This window comes from Leopardus geoffroyi, chromosome C1 (genome assembly GCF_018350155.1).
Source record: "Leopardus geoffroyi isolate Oge1 chromosome C1, O.geoffroyi_Oge1_pat1.0, whole genome shotgun sequence".
In the NCBI taxonomy this organism is placed as follows: Eukaryota; Metazoa; Chordata; class Mammalia; order Carnivora; family Felidae; genus Leopardus; species Leopardus geoffroyi.
Window position 1 is genome coordinate 33285212 of NC_059328.1, and position 19081 is coordinate 33304292.

General features: G+C 40.4%; 1 protein-coding gene across 11 annotated transcripts in view; it reads left to right on the plus strand.

The window, feature by feature from the left end:
• The window catches only part of CCDC30 (coiled-coil domain containing 30), a 134898-nt gene that overhangs the window by 65571 nt on the left and 50246 nt on the right, over nt 1-19081 (plus strand). For 7 of the 11 annotated variants that reach the window (XR_006712224.1, XM_045476913.1, XM_045476911.1 and 4 more), the window contains 2 exons: nt 10259-10502; nt 15319-15498. Coding sequence is in view for 9 of the 11 variants with exons in the window: in XM_045476913.1 (XP_045332869.1) it covers nt 10259-10502; nt 15319-15498 (424 nt within the window). In the remaining 2 variants the exon portion in view is untranslated. Of the gene's footprint in view, nt 1-4010; nt 4197-10258; nt 10503-12572; nt 12591-15318; nt 15499-19081 lie in introns of those variants that run through there. The other 4 variants (XM_045476919.1, XM_045476917.1, XM_045476920.1 and 1 more) reach the window with 3 other exon arrangements.

Sequence of the window (19081 nt, forward strand, 5' to 3'; positions counted from 1 at the left end):
TCAAGGTTCTGGTTTGATGGTGTCATCCTCTGAGTTTGGGAACACAGTTTAGAGGGAGGAGGGGAAGGAGTTCAGCTTTTGAAACACTGACTTTGAAGTGTCTCTGGAGCAGCCATGCCAAGAGCAAATGAAGACTGGGCTGGAGATAAATTTGAGAATCATCTATAAGTGGACATAAGCAGAGGTCATATGATGGATGAGATGGCCCTGGTTGTTGTCTGATGAAAGTACCTGAAGGCAGAAACCAAAGAAAGAAAAGCCTCTTTATAAGAGACAAAAAGAATTACCCTCAAAAGTAACTGAGACAAAACAGCCAGAGAAGTAGAAGGAAAGTCAGGAGAGTATGTGTTACAGAAGCCAGATTAAAGAGTGTTTCAAGAAGAAAGGAATAGCAAATAGTGCCATGTACTGCCAAGAAAATAAAGAATAAAGAGTGATTACTGAATCAGATTAAGAATGTGGTTGAAGACTTTAGTAAGAGTAGCTCCAAGGAAGGGCAAAAAACAAATGGCTTCCTAGATCCCATCTCATGGGATGGTGAATGGGAGTGAACTGAGGAGTGAGTGGAATTTGAGGAAGTACAACTGGTGAGTGTAGCTGCTTTCCAAAAAGTTTGGTTGTGAAAGGGAGAAGGGAATATGGAACTAAAGTGAGAGAAAATTTGTGTATGTTTAAATGCTGATCAGAAAGGGTCCCCAGATGGACAGGTTTAGGATTCTGCATACCAGAGAGGGGCTAGCCTTAGGAAGTCAGCCACCTGGTCCGCTGTAACAGGAGGAAGAAAGGGAGAATGGACAGAGATCCAAGTGAGTTTTTAACTTGAAACCAAAGGATTGTGTGACGATTTGTGTCTTCTGTGAAGTAGGAAAGAAAGTCATGTGCTGAAAGAGGAATAGAAATATCAGAGTTTATAACATAGTGAAAAAAGTTTGAAATAATCACTATGGTGAGTGGAAAGGGAAGCTGACTAAGGAGGGCAAGTAGTGTTGAGGACCCAGTAAAGCTAGAGACTGTGACTTTGTATGGCATCTGTCTTCGAGAATATGTGATCTGTGGGGCAACATTTAGTATAGGCATGAGAAGACAGTTGGATTCGTCCAGGACCAAGGTTTTGCCACACGAATGCAGTGGAAGGACAATGGGGGACGAAAGTTGAACATTTTATTTAGGCAGTGATTAAAATAATGAACAGTAGGCTCTACGTTGGATAAAGAAGCAGGTAAAGGGAGCTGATAGAAAAAGGGAAAAGTAATTGAAGGTACTTATGTAAAAATTATGTAAAAAGAAAAAGCTGAAATCTGGATATGTAATTTTAGTTATTTTGGAAGTGAAGCATTTGCTGATGATACAACTCACAGTGTGGTTATGCAAGTAGCTGGCAAAGAGGGAGAGATGAGAAGATAACTGGAGATAAGGAGACTGAGGAAGTGAGATGCCAAGGCATTGGTGGGTGATCTGTATGGACCTTGGAATCTTCCAGGATGATTGCAGGACTTGGGGTGAAGAAGACACCAGAAAGCCATGAGCCAAAACCTTCCATTTGAAGAGAAGTAGAAAGTATTTACAGCACACCTAGCATGGTCCAATGCACATAGAAGCTGCTCCATAAGCCAAATTGATTGATTCTTGTAGCACATCTCTTCTACTAGATTTTAGCTCCTTTAAGATAATGGACTCTTTCTTGTTTTTCTGTTGTTTATAGTGCCTTTCTTTTAGAACAACAGATCTTAGAACAGGAGGGACCTGCAGATCTTCTAGTGGTTTACAGAGGTCAACCTTCTAAAACTTTAGGAGCTCTGTAAGGGTCTCAGAAACTGCCTTGGGAGATGAGGAAAGACTGATGAGTGGAATTCTGTGTAAGATTTTACTTCAAGAAAGAAGCCACAGCTAAAATGTTTGAAAACCACTGCTATTTAGCTAAGTCTTCTCCTTTCACAGAAGAGGTCTCTGGGACCAAGAGAACTAAAATGACTGTTTTGGTCACAATCACATACTTAGCAAGTTATCAGCAGGACTGCAAGAGGTCCACATCCCCTAACTCTGAGTCAGAGGTTACCACTTTATCTACTTTGTATAGGACATAGTCACAAATATCCCAAGGGCAAGAAGGTGCTGGGACACTTGGGGTCTAGGTAATTGCTATGAAAGTGAGCTTTATAGTGTTAAAAAATTACTCAGGACTCTGTCTCTGTATATGCATAACATGGAGGGGGGAAAGGGGAGAAGAATGAAGTCCCATCTGTCTTGTTCAGGACTGTCTCCAGTGTCTAGAACAATGCCTGACACACAGTAGGTACTTTTAAAATATTGGAATGGGGCGCCTGGGTGGCTCAGTCGGTTAAATGGCCGGCTTCAGCTCAGGTCATGATCTCACGGTCCGTGAGTTCGAGCCCCGCGTCGGGCTCTGTGCTGATAGCTTGGAGCCTGGAGCCTACTTCTGTTTCTGTGTCTCCCTCTCTCTCTGCCCCTCCCCCATTCGCGCTCTGTCTCTCTCTGCCTTTCAAAAATGAATAAATGTTGAAAAAAAAATTTTTTAATAAAAAATAAGTAAATAAAATATTGGAATGAATGGAGATTTCCTCCTACTCCCACTGTGTATTTGCAGCTAAACCCAGAGTTGGACTTCCAAGAGCAGCTCTAAGCTTGCAGAACCCAGCTGATCTCAACCTGGGTTTGCTTTATTAGGAAGCTTGGGCCAGAGCAGCTGGTAGCTTCCCTTGGCCTTAATGAGCTGTATTTTTTTCTAACACATTGTCATTTACCATCTCATTACATCTTACTACCTTTATCAAGAATTATATGATAGGGGCGCCTGGGTGGCTCAGCCGGTTGAGCGTCTGGCTTCGGCTCAGGTCATGATCTCGCAGTTTGTGAGTTTGAGCCCCACATCAGGCTCTGTGCTGACAGGTCAGAGCCTGGAGCCTATTTCGAATTCTGTGTCTCCCTCTCTTCTGCTCCTCCCCCGCTCATGCTGTGTCTCGCTCTCTCCTTCGAAATAAATAAAAACATTTAAAAAAAAAAAAAAAGAATTATATGATAAATCAGGGCACTAGTGTGGCTCAGTTGGTTAAGCATCTGACTCTTGATTTCACCTCAGATCATGATCCATAGTTCATGGGGTTGAGCCCCACATCGGGCTCTGTGCTGACAGTGAGGAGCCTGCTTGGGATTCTCTCTCTCTCCCTCTCTGCCCTTCCCCAGCTCACGCTCCCTCTCTGTCTCTCTCAAAATAAATAAGTATTTTTTTAAAAAGAATTATATGATAGGGGCGCCTGGGTGGCTCAGTCAGTTAAGCGGCCGACTTCGCCCCAGGTCATGATCTCGCGGTCCATGAGTTTGAGCCCCGCATCGGGCTCTGTGCTGACAGCTCAGAGCCTGGAGCCTGTTTCCGATTCTGTGTCTCCCTCTCTCTCTGCCCCTCCCCCGTTCATGCTCTGTCTCTCTCTGTCCCAAAAATAAATAAACGTTGAAAAAAAAAAAAAAGAATTATATGATAAATGTTCAAGTTGATTGTCATTTCCGATTCAACTTGACAGTGAATGTATATCCATTGCACAAACTACTGATGCAATTTTCCTCTTCCTCTAAACTATTCCTTCCCCGGTCCAATCTATTCAGTGAATAGTCCCTCCTTTCACACAGTTGATCAAACCAAAGCCTAAGGAGTCACTTGCTTCCTCCCCACATCTAAGTCATCAACAAATCCTGTCAGTTCTACTATGAAAACATAAAATATTTAACCTATTTATTTCTATCTGTATCTCCACTGCTACTACCCCACTCCCTGACACTGGTATCATTCACTGGGACTATCACGATATCTTCTTAACTGACCTCCCTGCTTCAATACCTCTTTCCTAATCCATTCTCCATAGATTAACCAAAGTGGTCCTTTAATAATGCAACTTGAATAATATTACTCCCTCTCTTAAAAACTTTTCAATGGCTTCCCATTATGCTTGAAATAAAATCTAAACCCTTACCATAACCAGTAAGGTCTTCTGTGACTTGGCCTCTGCCTACCTCTCCAATTTTATCATCATACCATTTTCTGCCTTGTTTATCATGCAGCCTTTCAGAGCCTCTAGCCCTTAAAGCACTTTCCCACTTCAGGAATTTTGCACTGACAAGCTCTTCCTGCCCAGAATGCTTCTCCCCCAGTTTTTCATGTGGCTGACTTCTCTGCACATTCGCAGGTAATCACTAAACACCATGTTAGGAAAAGTCCTAATTCCTGCTCTCCCATGTTACCTTATTTGTGATGTATCATAATCTGATTATCTTGTTTACTTGTTTGTTGTTTGTCCTCATATTCTTCCTCTTGGTGTGTGCTCTATGAGAGCATGGTCCCGGCTGTCTTGGTCACCGTTAACTTTTTAGCACATACAACAGTGCTTGGCATATAATTGATATTCAATAAATATTTGTTGAATGAATGAGCTCATCTTTTCTTTTGCTTCCTCTCTGGAAACAGAGTTCTATTGCTACCCAGAAAGAAAATGCACGTGAGCAAGGGAGATGGGCAGAGGGAGAGAGAGAGAGAATCTTAATCAGGCCCTATGCTCAGTGGAGAATCCTACGTGGCACTTGATCCCACGACCCTGGGATCATGACCTGAGCTGAAATCGAGAGTCGCATGCTCAACCAACTGAGTCACCCAGGCACCCCTCTATTTTTTTAAGGAAATCTTTTTATTTTTAGGTACTTGTAGATTCACATGCATACGGTTGTATGAAATAATAGAGAGATCCCATGTACCCTTTATCTGTTTCCCCCATTGGTGACGTCTTGTAAAATTGTATTGTAATAGCATAACCTGGATATTGACATTGATACGGTCAAGATACAGGACACTTACATCACCACAGGGATCCCTCATGTTGCTCTTTTATAGCCACCCCTCTCTTCCCTCCCACCTCACCCACTCCTTAACTCTAGACCCTATTCTATTGTAATTCTAACTAGTCTATTCTCCATCTCTGTTAGTTTTTCATTTCAAGAATGTTATATAAATATAACCCTAAAATATGTAACCTTTTGGGATTGGCTTTTTTCACTCAACATAATTCTCTGGAGATTCATCTGGATTATTGATACAATAATTGGATCCTTTTGACTGTGACGTAGTATTCCATAGTATGGCTGTTCCTCTTTAACCACTCATCCATTGGAAGACATCCAAGTTATTTCCAGTTTGGGCTATTTTAAATAAAGCTCTGTAAATATTCAAGCTTTTATATGAACACAATCGTTCATTTCTCTGGGATAAATCCCCAGGAGTGCAATTTCGGGCCACATGGTCATTGCACATTAGGGTTTTTTTGTTGTTTTTTAAGACACTGCTAAACTGTTTTTCCTCCAGTGGCTATACCATTGTACATTCCCACTAGCAATATAGAAGTGATCCATTTTTCTGCATCTTCACTAGCATTTGGTGTTGTCACTTGTAAATTTTAGCCATTCCAATATGTGTATAGTGATATCTCATTATAGCTTTAATTTGCATTTTCCTGAAGGCTAATAATATTGAATATCTTTTCATGTGCTTATTTGCATCTGTCTTTCCTCTTCATTGAAGTCTCCTTTCATACTTTTGCCTATTTTCTAAATGGGTTTGTTTTTTTCACTGTTCAGTTTAGAGAGTTCTTTATGAATTCTAGACACTAGTCCTTTGTCAGACATGTGATTTGCAAATATTTTTTCCCAGTCTGTAGCTCATCTTTCACCCTCTGACCAGGATTTTCTCAACGTGAAAGTTTTTCATTTCGATGACATATCCATTTTTCCTTTGATGGATCATATTTTTGATGTTAAGTCTCAGAATGCTGCTTAACTTTAAATCTTGAAGACCCTTTCATTTTATTTGTAATTTTGCATTTAGGTCCATTTTGCATTTGAGTTTTTATTTTGATTATTGTATTCTTCATTTCCAAAATTTCCATTTGATTCTTCCTTATATCTTCTCTTTCTGTGCCAAGACTTTGTAGTTCTTTTCTGAGACTTTGCATTTTTTCATGCATTTCAAGTATATTCATAAGTTTATCAAAGCATTTTTATAAGAGCTGATTGAAAATCTTTGTCAGATAATTCTGACAAGTTGGTTTTTTCATCTATTTTTGCCTTTTCTCATTTTCCTGCATTTTGGAATGAGTAATTTTAGATTAAAGTCTGAATATTTTGGGTATTATAAGACTCTAGGTCTTAATTAAACCTTCAGTTTAGCTGGCTTCTTCCGATACCCCTCTAGCAGGGGGAGTAGGAGAGTGCTGTCTCATTACCACCCCAGGCAGGGTAAAAGTCCATGTTCCCCGTCAACCTCCATGGACACCCAAGGAAAGGGGAGGGTGCTCATTACAGCTGGTGAGGGTGGGAGTGCTTACTCCCCACCAGGCCTCTGCTTAGACTGCTCTGGCTGTGAGTGGGGGGAATGCCTTGTTACTGCTACCACTGGGTCTCCAAGACCCCACAGGGAAGTGGGTAGGGATGATCTTGTTATGCTGGACAGGGGTGAAAGTCCTTAGTCTCCACTAGGCCTCCTCTGACACCACCCCAGTGGAAAGGGAGAAAGGTGCCTCCTCACTGCCAGGTCGGGGTGAAAGTCTCCCCATGTCTTTTACTGCTTGGCAGGAATGAAAGTCTCTGCTCCCTGTTGGCCTGTGACACCACCCCAACAGGGAGTTGGGGTGCCTCATGATAGCCTGGTGAAGGTAGGAGTATAGACTCCCAACCTGACCTTTGCTGACATGGGTGAGGGTGGGGCCACAATTTTTTTCTGTGGCGTTTGGAGTAAAGCAGATATTGTCCACAAGTTTTCTTACTTGTTTTGCTGTCCATTTCCTGGTCCTCTGTGTTTGTTGGTGCTGTCTGGGTTGCCGGCTTCTCCACCTGCAAGTCTAAGATATTTGAGGTAAAAAGAAAATGCAGGAAGCTCGCAGTCATGTCATTCCTCAGGTCCTGAGTACCCTACCTAGTCTGCCTTCTCTCTACCTGTCAGAGGCTTCTTATGTCTGTCTTACATATAATCCCCATGTTTTTAGTTGTACTTGGTGGGAGAAATAGGGAAAACTATGTTTACTGTTTTCCTGGAAACAGAGTTAGTTTTTCCATTTTAAAAATTATGAGGTACGGGGAGCCTGGGTGGCTCAGTCAGTTAAGCGTCCAACTTCAGCTCAGGCCATGATCTCACAGTCCATGAGTTCGAACCCTGCATCAGGCTCTGTGCTGACAGCTCAGAACCTGGAGCCTGCTTTGGATTCTGTGTCTCCCTCTCTCTCTGCCCCTCCCCTGCTCATGCTCTGTCTCTCTCTGTCTCAAAAATAAAGAAAAACATTAAAAAAAATTTGTTTTAATTACAAGGTGTATGTTTGCATTTTCCCAGTCTTCAAGTGTATCTGGCTTCCACTGGAAGTAGGAAAAGGAAAAGAGTTTATGGAGGATGGAAAACATCATTGTTATTTTATCAGAAATTATTTTTAAAGGATTTTAGTCTTTATTTCATATTGTTTTGTATAGTTTGAATATATCTTTTTTTTTTTTTTAAGTTTATTTCAAGAGAGACAGAGAGAGTGGACAGGGGAGGGGCAGAGAGAGAGGGAGAGAGAGAATCCCAAGCAGGCTCCACACTGTCAGTGCAGACCCTATGTGAGCCTGAAACTCAGGACCTGAACTGAAACCAAGAGTCAGACATTTAACTGACTGAGCCACCCAGGCACCCCTCGTTTGAATATATTATCTTTAAAAAACTGCTGAGTTCAAAATAAAATATTTAATTCTTTTTTTAATACAATACTAAAGGAATTTTAAAAGGGAAAAATAAAGACTCCCTGACATAATTTTTCCCCTGTTCCTTTCCAGTTTCTTCTATATGTACATTTCCCACGGTATCATATATGTTTATACACATATACATACACATATATAGTTTATTGTCCTACCATTTTACTTTAATTAACATATTTTTCATGTTGACGAATAGTCTTTATACCACTTTCAAGTTGATTTATCTTTAATTCTCTCAGCCATTTCTGTGTCTCCATTTAATCACTGTTTTAAATAGCATGCTTATGAGCGTTATTATACATTCAGCTCTTTTCTTCTCATGAATTATTCTACTGCAGTAAATTCATTGGTATTCAATTATTCAGTCAAAGGGTCTGAACATTTTTATGGCTCTTGATCTGTACTGCCAAATTGCCTTCTTGAAGAATTTGAGCACCAACTATGATTTGTGAAGCATGCTATGCTAGGCTCCAAGATAGCTGAAACAGATTTAAAATGAAGGAGCAAAAATAAAATCGGCATGCTTGTGTTCATACTACTTTTCATCCACTCTATCTAACCACTGAAGGTGCATTCCCTCCCCTCAGCTTCTGTGTCTCACAGTCTCTTGGTTTTCCTCCTCCCTCCCTGGCTTCTCAGCTTCCTCTCTAGACTCTCATTCCCCTGCTTGTTCCTTACCAGTCTTTAGGTTCCTATCTAGAATGGTCCTCCTCCTCTCACTTCCTGCCTTCTCCTTGGCTCATGTTATCCCATCCCAAGGCTTCTCACATTCTTCTGTATCTGTATCTTCACCAGAGGCATTTTTCCAATTTTTTTTTTTAATGCTTATTTATTTTTGAGAGACAGAGACAGAGACAGAGAGGGATCAGGGGAGGAGAAGAGAGAGAGGGGGACACAGAATCCAAAGCAGGCTCCAGGCTCTGAGCTGTCAGCACAGAGCCCGAAACAGGGCTCAAATTCATGAGCTGTGAGATCGTGACCTGAGCCAAAGATGGACACTTAACCGACTGAGCCACCCAGGCGCCCCCATCTTTCCAATTTAAATCCCCATTCCCCCTTCTTGGTCTACCATCCACTGGCCTCTCTGCTCCAGGCAGAAGTCCAGGCGTCATCCTTTATTCCTTTTTCTCTCTCCCCTGCCACAGCCAGTTCATAACAAATTTTTATCAATATTGTGTTCTAAATATCTCTAGAATCCACCACTTGTTTCCATCCCCACCACCCTGTTCTAGTCCCTGTGGTTTATCACATGGATCCCTACAGTAATCTCTGGTTTCCCTGCCACGTGACATCCAAATGATCTTCCTAAAGGACGTTCTCTCTTTTGTCTCTGGGCCTTTACCCATTTTATTTTTTAAGACATCCTCGAACACCCTTTTTTTCCTCTCTGTTCTCATCTATACCAACACCTTCTCCCAACACACCTACATACACGCGAGTATGCACACACCTGTCCCTTTATGTTTTCCTAGTTTGTGCCTACTCATCCATCAGGACTCAGATGGCTTACTACTAGTTTAATCTACTCCCTTATTTACTTATCTTTTTTTACTCACTAAATTGTAAGCCCTTTAGGGCAGGGATATGTCCTAGTGCCTGCCAAAATGCCTGGTGCTTACTGAGTAATTTTAAAAAAATCTTTAGGGGTGCCTGGATGGCTCAGTTGGTTAAGCAACCAACTTCAGCTCAGGTCATATCTCACGGTTTGTGAGTTTGAGCCCCACGTGGGGCTCTCTGCTGTCAGCACAGAGCCTGCTTCAGATTCTCTGTCTTCCTCTCTCTCTGCCCCTCCCCTGTTTTCTCTCTCTCTCTCTCTCTCTCTCTCTCTCAAAAATAAATAAAATAAACATTTTTTAAAAAACAAATTATAAAAATTTTTAAAAATCTTTATAAGCTGTGTCTACCCAATGTCATACTTAAAGTTGAAAAGTGAAAAATTCATTTAACTGGTTGTTTTGGTATAGACAAAAGTCTTTGATGGGTCATCTCCCTGAATGTGAGTTAAAAAAAAAAAAAAAAAAGGACTCATCTGTATTTAAAGTTTATTTATGAGAGTAATATAACTGTTCTGCTATAGAATTCAAGTTGGAGGGGTGCCTGGGTGGCTCAATTGGTTAAGCATCCAACTTAGGCTCGGGTCATGATCTCACAGTTTGTGCGTTTGAGCCCCGCATGGGTCTCCGTGCTGACAGCTCAAAGCCTGGAGCCTTTTTCAGATTCTGTTTCTCCTTCTCTCTCTGCCCTTCCCCTGATCATTCACTCTCTCTCTCTCTCTCTCTCTCTCTCTCTCTCTCTCTCTCCCTCCCTCTCTCTCTCTCTTTCTATCTCTCAAAAACAAACATTAAAAATTAACAAAAAAAAAGAATTCAAGTTGGAAAATTGGCTTGTAGCACTGTTAGGGTTTTGTTTTTTTTTTCCTCCATATTCTGCTACTGTAATGAACATTTTGACAGTTTTTTGTTGTTATATTTGCACCAAGTCCTGAACTAGGAGAAAGTAAGCAGAAGGAAATTCCTGAGGAGTCAGTAGAGGAGGGCACTTTGCCAAAAGAGAGGCAGGAGGAGGAGGACTCACAACAGAACCAAGATATGAAAGGCGGAGAACAACAGTTGACCTTGAAGCCTGAGGAAACTGTGAGGCTTAGAGAAGAGCTGAATTGTGTAAATCGGAGCTTCCTTCCATCTCAGAGCTCTGGGGATAGTTCAGATGACTGTGGTACCCAGGTAGGTGCTGTAAACACATGCTCTGACTGGGTCCATTTCCTCCGGTCAGCTGTGGATATAGGCATAATTTTTACATCAACATCAGTGTGTTTTGTTAAGCACGCTCATAACCATGGCCTGAATGGTAATCAAATAGCAACCAAAATCTGAACTAAGCCCGGTCGTTGATGCACTTTGTTATAAAGGGCTCTTAGGCTCGGTTAGGCTCCGCAGAAAAGAATGCTGATTGGTTGTCAATGTCTGCCCTGGGGAGGTAAGACAAGGAAGGGCAGGATTTGTGCCACATTTCCTGTTCATTGCACCTAGCTTAGATGTACAAAATACTTTGTTTGGGTGGGGAAGAGATCACAGACTTGGAATTAAGTTTGGCTTTTGCTATTTACTAGAGATCTACCTGCTGGAGAGATCAAGAGAGTGACGACCAACCACACTTCAGCTCTTACAGTTCAATTTTGCAGGTTCTCTCTTATACAAATTAAGATATCCCTACACATACCTTTCTAGGAATTATTCTGAGATCCACAGAGGGAAGCCTTTGTACACATAAGTAAACTAACTTCAAAAGACTGACAATAGGCATTTAAAAATGGATTCAAGTGTATATTTGGGTGGGGGTTGGGGGGGAGAGGCAGGGTAATAGTAAAGGAAGTCAAAAAAACGTTTGAAAAGAGATTCAGATATAGAGTCTGAAAACTAGGCAAGTCACAGTAGAGAAAGAAAATAGATACCTGAAAGGACATTCAGATACATTTGAAAAAGAAGGGAGTCTCTGGGTTTGTTCAGAAGACCAGAGGGATCTAGGACATCAAATGTTCAAAAAGAAGTTCATTTTCAAGCCCCCAGGCAGTCTGTTTATTGGGAAGTAAGCCAGTGTAGGCAACTTGGAAAGAGGCTGAGCACTGTGGTCACAAAGATTATAAAATCTTTTGTTTATGAGCTTAAAATGATCAATGCACTTACAGAGTAATGAGTTGAAGAGTATGAGAAGTAACACCCTAGTTAATTTATTAATTTTATTTAATTTATACTTTCTCATTATTTGAAGAATCATTTCTCAATACTAGGGGGGATGTGACAACTATTAAATATATATGAATTATATGGGAAATCTGGGCAAATAGCCACTTTGTGAAAGGACAAATAGCCCTTTATGCCACACAGCTTCTTAGGGTTTCACTGAATTCTTGCAGAGTTCAGTAATTTTATTCCACAACAATGACTTTGAATTATTGAAAGAAGAGTAAGTTGCTCTTACTCGTTTATCCAGCTGTTGTTAATTGAGCATCTATGATGGGTCAGGCCCTGCGTTAGGGCCCATACAGCAGGAAACAAAATAGATGTGGGCTTCATGGGAAAAAATAACGTATTCGTGTTTTGAACTTTACATTTCCCAAAACAGCATAACACACGCTATTTCATTTACTTCTTTAAGGAGGCAAGGATTTTGGACAGACTTTAGTGTTTCTGCAGTGTGCTGTGCAGTGATAATTTCAGAACCTTTTTCTGTGTAGAGGGTGCTTGGATCTACTGGTGGCTATAAATTGTTGTACTTTTTAGTTCTTGTGTATGTGAGGGTTGTGGTCTTCACCCTGTTGTCGGATTACAGTGTCTAGTGCCTAGCTGATTGTTCATGTGTGCTGCATCTTCTTAATCTCATAACATACACATTTAAGCAACGATAGCTAGGGGTGCCTGGGTGGCTCAGTCGGTTGAGCGTCCAACTTCGGCTTAGGTCATGAACTCACTGTTCGTGAGTTCAAGCCCTGTGTCAGGCTCCGTGCTGACAGCTCAGAGCCTGGAGCCTGCTTTGGATTCTGTGTCTCCCTCGCTCTCTCTCCTTTCCCTGCTTGTATGTCTGTCTCTCAAAAAATGAATAAATGTTTTAAAAAAATTTTTTAAGCAACTGTAGCTTGAGACTAGATATCAGACTTTAAAGAATGCTTATTGATAGTAAATACATAGAAAAAGAATGGTGAGAGCCTCTTTTATGAGTAAGTACATGAGCTCTATTGTTCATATGTATTTGTGACATCATTTGTGGCTGTCAGTTGCCTTTGGTGGCTTAACTGCTGTTCAACAGTGTTCCAGGTACGATTGTAATAGCTGAGTTCTAGATTACTACTTTCCCAACATTCATGAAACCAACTGGAATCACCATTAATTATCTGAATGTTATAGGTTTAAAATCTAGTTTCATGGTTTTACATAGCATTATTGAATATTTACTATGTTCTCCAGGCACTACACTAAATACCTTGTGTATATTAAGCAACACAACAAGACAGGATATTATTGTTGCCACTTTATAGATGAGGAAACTGAGCCTTTAGAGAGGTTAAATAATTTTCCCAGAATAACACATTGTGATGGAACCTGGGTCTGTCTACTCTAGAGCTTGACCTTTTAGCTGCTATTTGATTTGTTTCCCCCTGCTGAGAAGTTCAAAGAAAGCATACACTTCTCTTGTAGAGCTAATTTCCTGAGGAAGGCTGACAAACTGTCTCCCAAAAGGCCTCTCAGGGTGTCTGTTATAGATTATCTGAGTGAATTCATTCAGGGTTTGATGTAGGCTTGTAGGCTTGATGTATTAGTCCCCCTAGAATGGATCTGTATCATGGGGATAAACTCAAACCAAACTTTTGAGACTATTGGGTAAAATCAGAATGGCTGTTAGTTATTATTCTGTAATGATTAATCATAATTATCACTTGAACTTGTTTAAATAAACAGCACATTTACCTGTAGAGAGTGAAGAAAAATCAAAATCTGAAGGATGTTTGCTGAGTAGAGAGTCAGAACAAGTGGACTTTGTTTGTTGAGTGACACATTCACAGGTTGGATAGCCCGTTCCATCTGCATTCACTGGATGAGAATATTTAAGGTTCGTAAGCTTTAATTGTTTCCACAAAAGGAATGATCTTGTCATTGGGACCAGTATATGGATTTGGTTCATATTAGATTTTTCTTTTGTGAAGACAATATTTTAAAATATTAAAAGCTAGATTTTAAGCCTATAAAATTAAGATAATTAGTACTGGTTCCATTTTTACTTATTTTAATTCTTAAGGAATTATGAATTCCTTAAGAAGAGACATTACGCATCATCTGGTCTTATGCCTTTAATTTGCAGATGAGTCAGCTGAGACTCAGAGAGGATAATTGCCTTAATAAATCTGTTGATTGATCAAGAAAGGATGCTTGTGTACTTTCCTTTGCACTCCTACATGGTTCCTAGTAGCCTGGCTGAGTCTAACCGCCTCTGTAATAATTTTCTACCAGGAAGCAATTTACATGTGGGGAAAAAATAAGGGCCCTGTATGTTGGTCACTTGGCTGTTTGGTAGCTTCTTTAATGGTTGCCTTTCATGAAAAATAATTTGCATTTCTACTCTGGCAAAGTGACTTGAGTAGAAAATGTAGGCAAGAAAAACTATTGTTCTGGCTTTTCTCATCTTCAAAACAGGCTAAAAACTTCTGTACATGGGTGTAAAGGGGGTGCTTCTCTTGTATATCTTGGGCATGTTAAGCGGCCATATGGGCCGCCGATTACTAATTGATTATTAAAAGCTGCTGTTGTCTGATAGTTAAATAAGAAGCTGGACTGGTGATCAAGGCTTTCCAGGTTTCAGGAGAACTCTTGTTTCAGGTGGAGCAGAAGGCAGTTAAAATAAAATTGGGTAGCATCCACAGTAATGGGTAGTGGGTAATGGGCGGTGTCACTGAGTGCTTCTTGTGTACTACATCATGCTGAGTTCTTGCATGCATTATCTTACTTACCCTTCACTCCATCCAGCAGTTATCATTATTATCCCCATTTTAAGATGAGGAAAATGAAAAGCAGAAAGACTAAGGAACTCCTCCAAGACAGATTCAGGACTGAAACCCAGATGTATCTAGTTCCAAAGATAGGGTTCTTAATAACTACATTATAATTCCATTAAAGAATTTTTTTCTAGGTATCTTAGACACTTGCAACTCTGGGACAAGCAAATTGGATTTAGACTGCCTTTTTGAATACACCAAGATGAGAATTGAAGGGCTTATAGGACTTGGGCAATTCTGTGTTGCAGTTCTGTTGTAAGCAAGAGAGACTAATGGCATGGGCTTTCTGGGAAGTCATGGACAGGAAGTACACTGGACCAGGACTCAGGAAACTCTAAATATATCTTATCTGTTAACTGGATACAGTTGAATTCTTTATCTACACAGCACACCGATGTGAGCCTACCTTTTAGAGAATCCAAATGACTCCTCCTTTGGTCAAGGCGGTTTTATTGCACTGGAGACCTGACAGGAGGGTGTATGGTTGTCGAATAGTAACTGAAGAAGAATCATCTGGTAGTAACAGGGAAAGTGATGAGGAAGGCTGAAAATTTAAGATCTCCTGCTAAATGTTCTTTCTTTTTGCCAACAGACACCACACACATGCACACACACTACGTATACATTCACACTTTCCTTCTTCACATATTGACTCTTTGAACTTTCCATTGAAATATTTTACCCTAAAATGGTCCATGCTTCTGTTTCCCTTCATTGATGTGAAAAATAAGAAAGTTAGTTGTCTATGCTTAACTGCTTTGCCTAAATAATTTCTTTGATATGTTCATTCTAAAATAACAAGAGTTAAATCATACGAACATGTACCAACTAAACATAAGTATAAAAAGAGTAATTTGCAATAGGTAAGCCAACTCCAAAAATATTTACCTATGAATAATCAGGTCCTGACATTTCTGCTTCTGATAGCTGGAACCCACGTTTTACCAATATTCTTTCAAATTGTCCATGTTTCTCTTTTAAAATGTTTGTTTTAGTATCCATCATCTGGAGAAAAACAGAAATACCAGCAGCAAGAGGATGTACAACAGCTTCGCCAGAATTTACACCGGCTCCAGATTCTGTGCAGCTCAGCCGAAAAAGAGCTCCGGTATGAGCGAGGAAAGAATTTGGACTTAAAGCAGCATAATAGCTTACTTCAGGAAGAAAGCATTAAGGTAACTCTAGTGGGTGTGTCCTTGATTGGAGGGTCTCAATTGCTTAATCAGCCCTGTGGATAAATGAATTAGAACTCCTCAGCTGCATAGTTCATGGTAGGATCCACAGATGTGTGGACAATGTGAGCTCTCTGATAACTCCCTCTGACTTTGCCCTACCAAGTAGGTACACAGTTCAATTGTTTCTCTGCTGCTGAAGCTGTGTGTATACTGTCAACCTGTCAATGTGAAACACTTTAAGTTATACAATCTTTTGAAATCATTAGCTACAACTTTTCACACTTAATCGATTTGAACCACCTGACCCCAAACACTAGTGGTCTTGACCTAGTTCTAGCTGCAGTCTTATTTATTCCCTAAGAGATGTATCCATTATTATTGGTTGAATCAAATATCAACTGCACGGAGGTACAATTCCTAGGAGGGAAAACTTGTTATTCCTGACTCAAGACTATCAAAAAGTTAGGAGGACATCCCCTAAACATGCCTGTTTTAAAATAACCTATCGTGGATGCCTAGGTGGCTCAGTCATTAAGCATCTGACTTCCACTCAGGTCATGATCTCATGGTTTGTGAGTTCAAGTCCCAGATCAGATGAGCACGAGCCACACCTCGGGTAACACGAGTCCCATTTCGAGTGGGCTCTGCTTCCTCTCTCTCTCTCTCTCTCCCTCTCTCTGCCCCTTTCTCACTTGTGCCCTCTCTCTCTAAAAAAATAAACAAGTAAAATAAATAAAATAATCTATGGAGAACTGTCATCCACAGAGTCATCTAAATTTTGTGAACCACATAAATATTCAAACTGAACCATCATGTAAAGTAGTGCTTCCTTTTAATTGAGGTTCAATTCTGTAAGCATATATCAGGGACCTAGTTTCTATAAGTCCCCATCTAAAGTTCTGGAATTCAACATTCAACAAATACGTGCTAAGCATCAGTCATATCCTGGGCAGGCAATCTTGTTGATACCGAAGGTTTAATTGTAGGTAAAACCAATACAATTCTTATCCCCTGGTTAGTAGGGACCCATCCAGAGTCAAATCCTGCCTACCTTTTGTTTTTGTAAATAAAACTTTATTTGGGGCGCCTGGGTGGCGCAGTCGGTTAAGCGTCCGACTTCAGCCAGGTCACGATCTCGCGGTCCGGGAGTTCGAGCCCCGCGTCAGGCTCTGGGCTGATGGCTCGGAGCCTGGAGCCTGTTTCCGATTCTGTGTCTCCCTCTCTCTCTGCCCCTCCCCTGTTCATGCTCTGTCTCTCTCTGTCCCAAAAATAAATAAACGTTGAAAAAAAAAATTAAAAAAAAAAAAACTTTATTGGCACACAGCCATACCTGTTTGTTTACATATTATGGATGGCTGCTTTGTACTACAAAAGCAGATTTGACTAGTTCTGACAGAGACCATGTGGCCCACAAAGGCTAAAATATTTATGCTCTTGACCTTTTATAGGAAAATTTGTCACATCTGGTGAGGCAGGAACAAGGTAACTTATTCCAATAGTGACATAAAAATGAATTAAGGGGCACCTGGGTGGCTCAATCATTTGAGCCTCTGACTCTTGATTTCAGCTCAGGTGATGATCCCAGGGTTGTGGTATCTAGCCCCATGTCGGGCTCTGCACTGAGCATGGAGCCTCCTTAAGATTCTCCCTCCTCGCCTCTCCCCTGCTCACAGGCCCTCTCTCTCTCTCTCAATAAAAATAAAAAATAAGATAAAATTTTAATAAATTAATCAAGAAACGTCCCTACTTTTTAGTAACTCACAATCTAGTAGAGGAGATATAGATGAAAACAAGCAGTCATTTATGTCAAACTTTAAGGGAAGCCTTTCTTTTCTTTTCTTTTTTTTTTTTCAATATATGAAGTTTATTGTCATATTGGTTTCCATACAACACCCAGTGCTCATCCCAAAAGGTGCCCTCCTCAATACCTAAGGGAAGCCTTTCTAGGGAGTCCTAGTGTTCCAGGATTATTTGAATAAACCTCTTTCTTACCCTCACTCCTCATGATTTTTTTATTATTGGTCACATTCTCTCAAGCCTTTGTAGTTTTAAATTAAATTCCAAATCTTTATCACATTTCCTTATAACACATTTCTGAGATCCTCTTAACTATCTAACTCTGAAAATATTCAAGCAATACTACATCTTTCTTAAGGTGTAATGATCGGACAACACAGATTATAATGCCTTATCCGTGGTTGACACCCTAGAAATTTTTGTTGAATTAATGAATGAGTCCTTCAGGGATAGGTAAATGATAAATTGGTAAAAAGTGAAGCCATCTTTTGTTCTGTTTTAAATCCCTTCATGGTGGGATAAAATATTGGCCATTCCAGTAATGAGACATCAGTGTTTTGGCTGATCCCTTAGGCCAGGCACCTAAGCAAAGTCATATATAACAGCCAATTACCTTTTATTGACAGTTTGTCTGTTTTATCTCTTATAAACCTCCCTACAGCCCTAAAGGGTCAGCATTTTATAGATGAGAAACTATTCAGTATTGCAAAGCTAACAAATCATGGAGTCAGAATTTAAATTCAGGTCTGTTTCTCTTTTTCCTATGAAGGAATCTTTCTGTATTATACCTTTCCTCATTTTGGAACCTCAGCTTTGCAAACTTAGAACTCACTCTTTAAAATCCACTCAGAGATGATCAAACTCTGGGGCTCTGGCTAATGTTAGGCATACTTATAAGACTGATTAAGAAACCAGAGAATGGGATGCTTGGATGCCTTGGATGGTTGAGTGCCCAACTCTTGATTTTGGCTCATGTCATGATCCCAGTGTCATGGGATCAAGCCCCAAGTTGGGCTCTGCACTGAGCATGGAGCCTGCTTAAGATATTTCTCTCTCTCTCTCTCTCTCTCTCTCTGTCCCTCCCCCACCCACACACATACACTCTCTCTCAAATAAGAAAGAAACTAGAGTATTAATTTATTACTTTTAAACCATTTTATTATGAAATATAACACTCAGAAAGTACATAAGTATATAGTTTAACAAATTGTTATAAAGCAAGTACTCATATAACCACCACCCTGGATAAGAAACAGTGCATTGCCTGCACACCAGCAGCCCCTGCCTGCCTCTTTCCCATCTATAATCCTGTCGCCTTCCCATTTTAGCAATAACCACTAATCTTGATTAATAACTCTTTTGCTTTACTTTATAGTTTCACCAACTGTGAATCTCAAACAAAATAGTTTTGCCGATTTTTGAATATTTTACAAATACAATCAATCAGTGTATGCACCTTCTATCTTTTTATGACCTACTTGTTTGGAACATTCACCCATGTTGTGCTGTATAGCTATTGTTCGTCCATTTTCTTTGCAGTATAGTATTCCACCATAAGAAATTGCCATTACCTATTCTTTCTATGGTTTATGGGCATCTTGTATGTTGCCAGCCTGGGCTATTGAGAAGAATTCTATAGGCTTTCAGAGCTTCAGGCAGAGAATTGTTCTGACATCACCAGCACTGAGACACTGAACTGGATCCTCTTACTGGTGTTTGGACATCCCAGCCTGAAGCTAAAAATGCCCTCCTACATGCACATATCGTTGGCCATAATAGTGTTTGC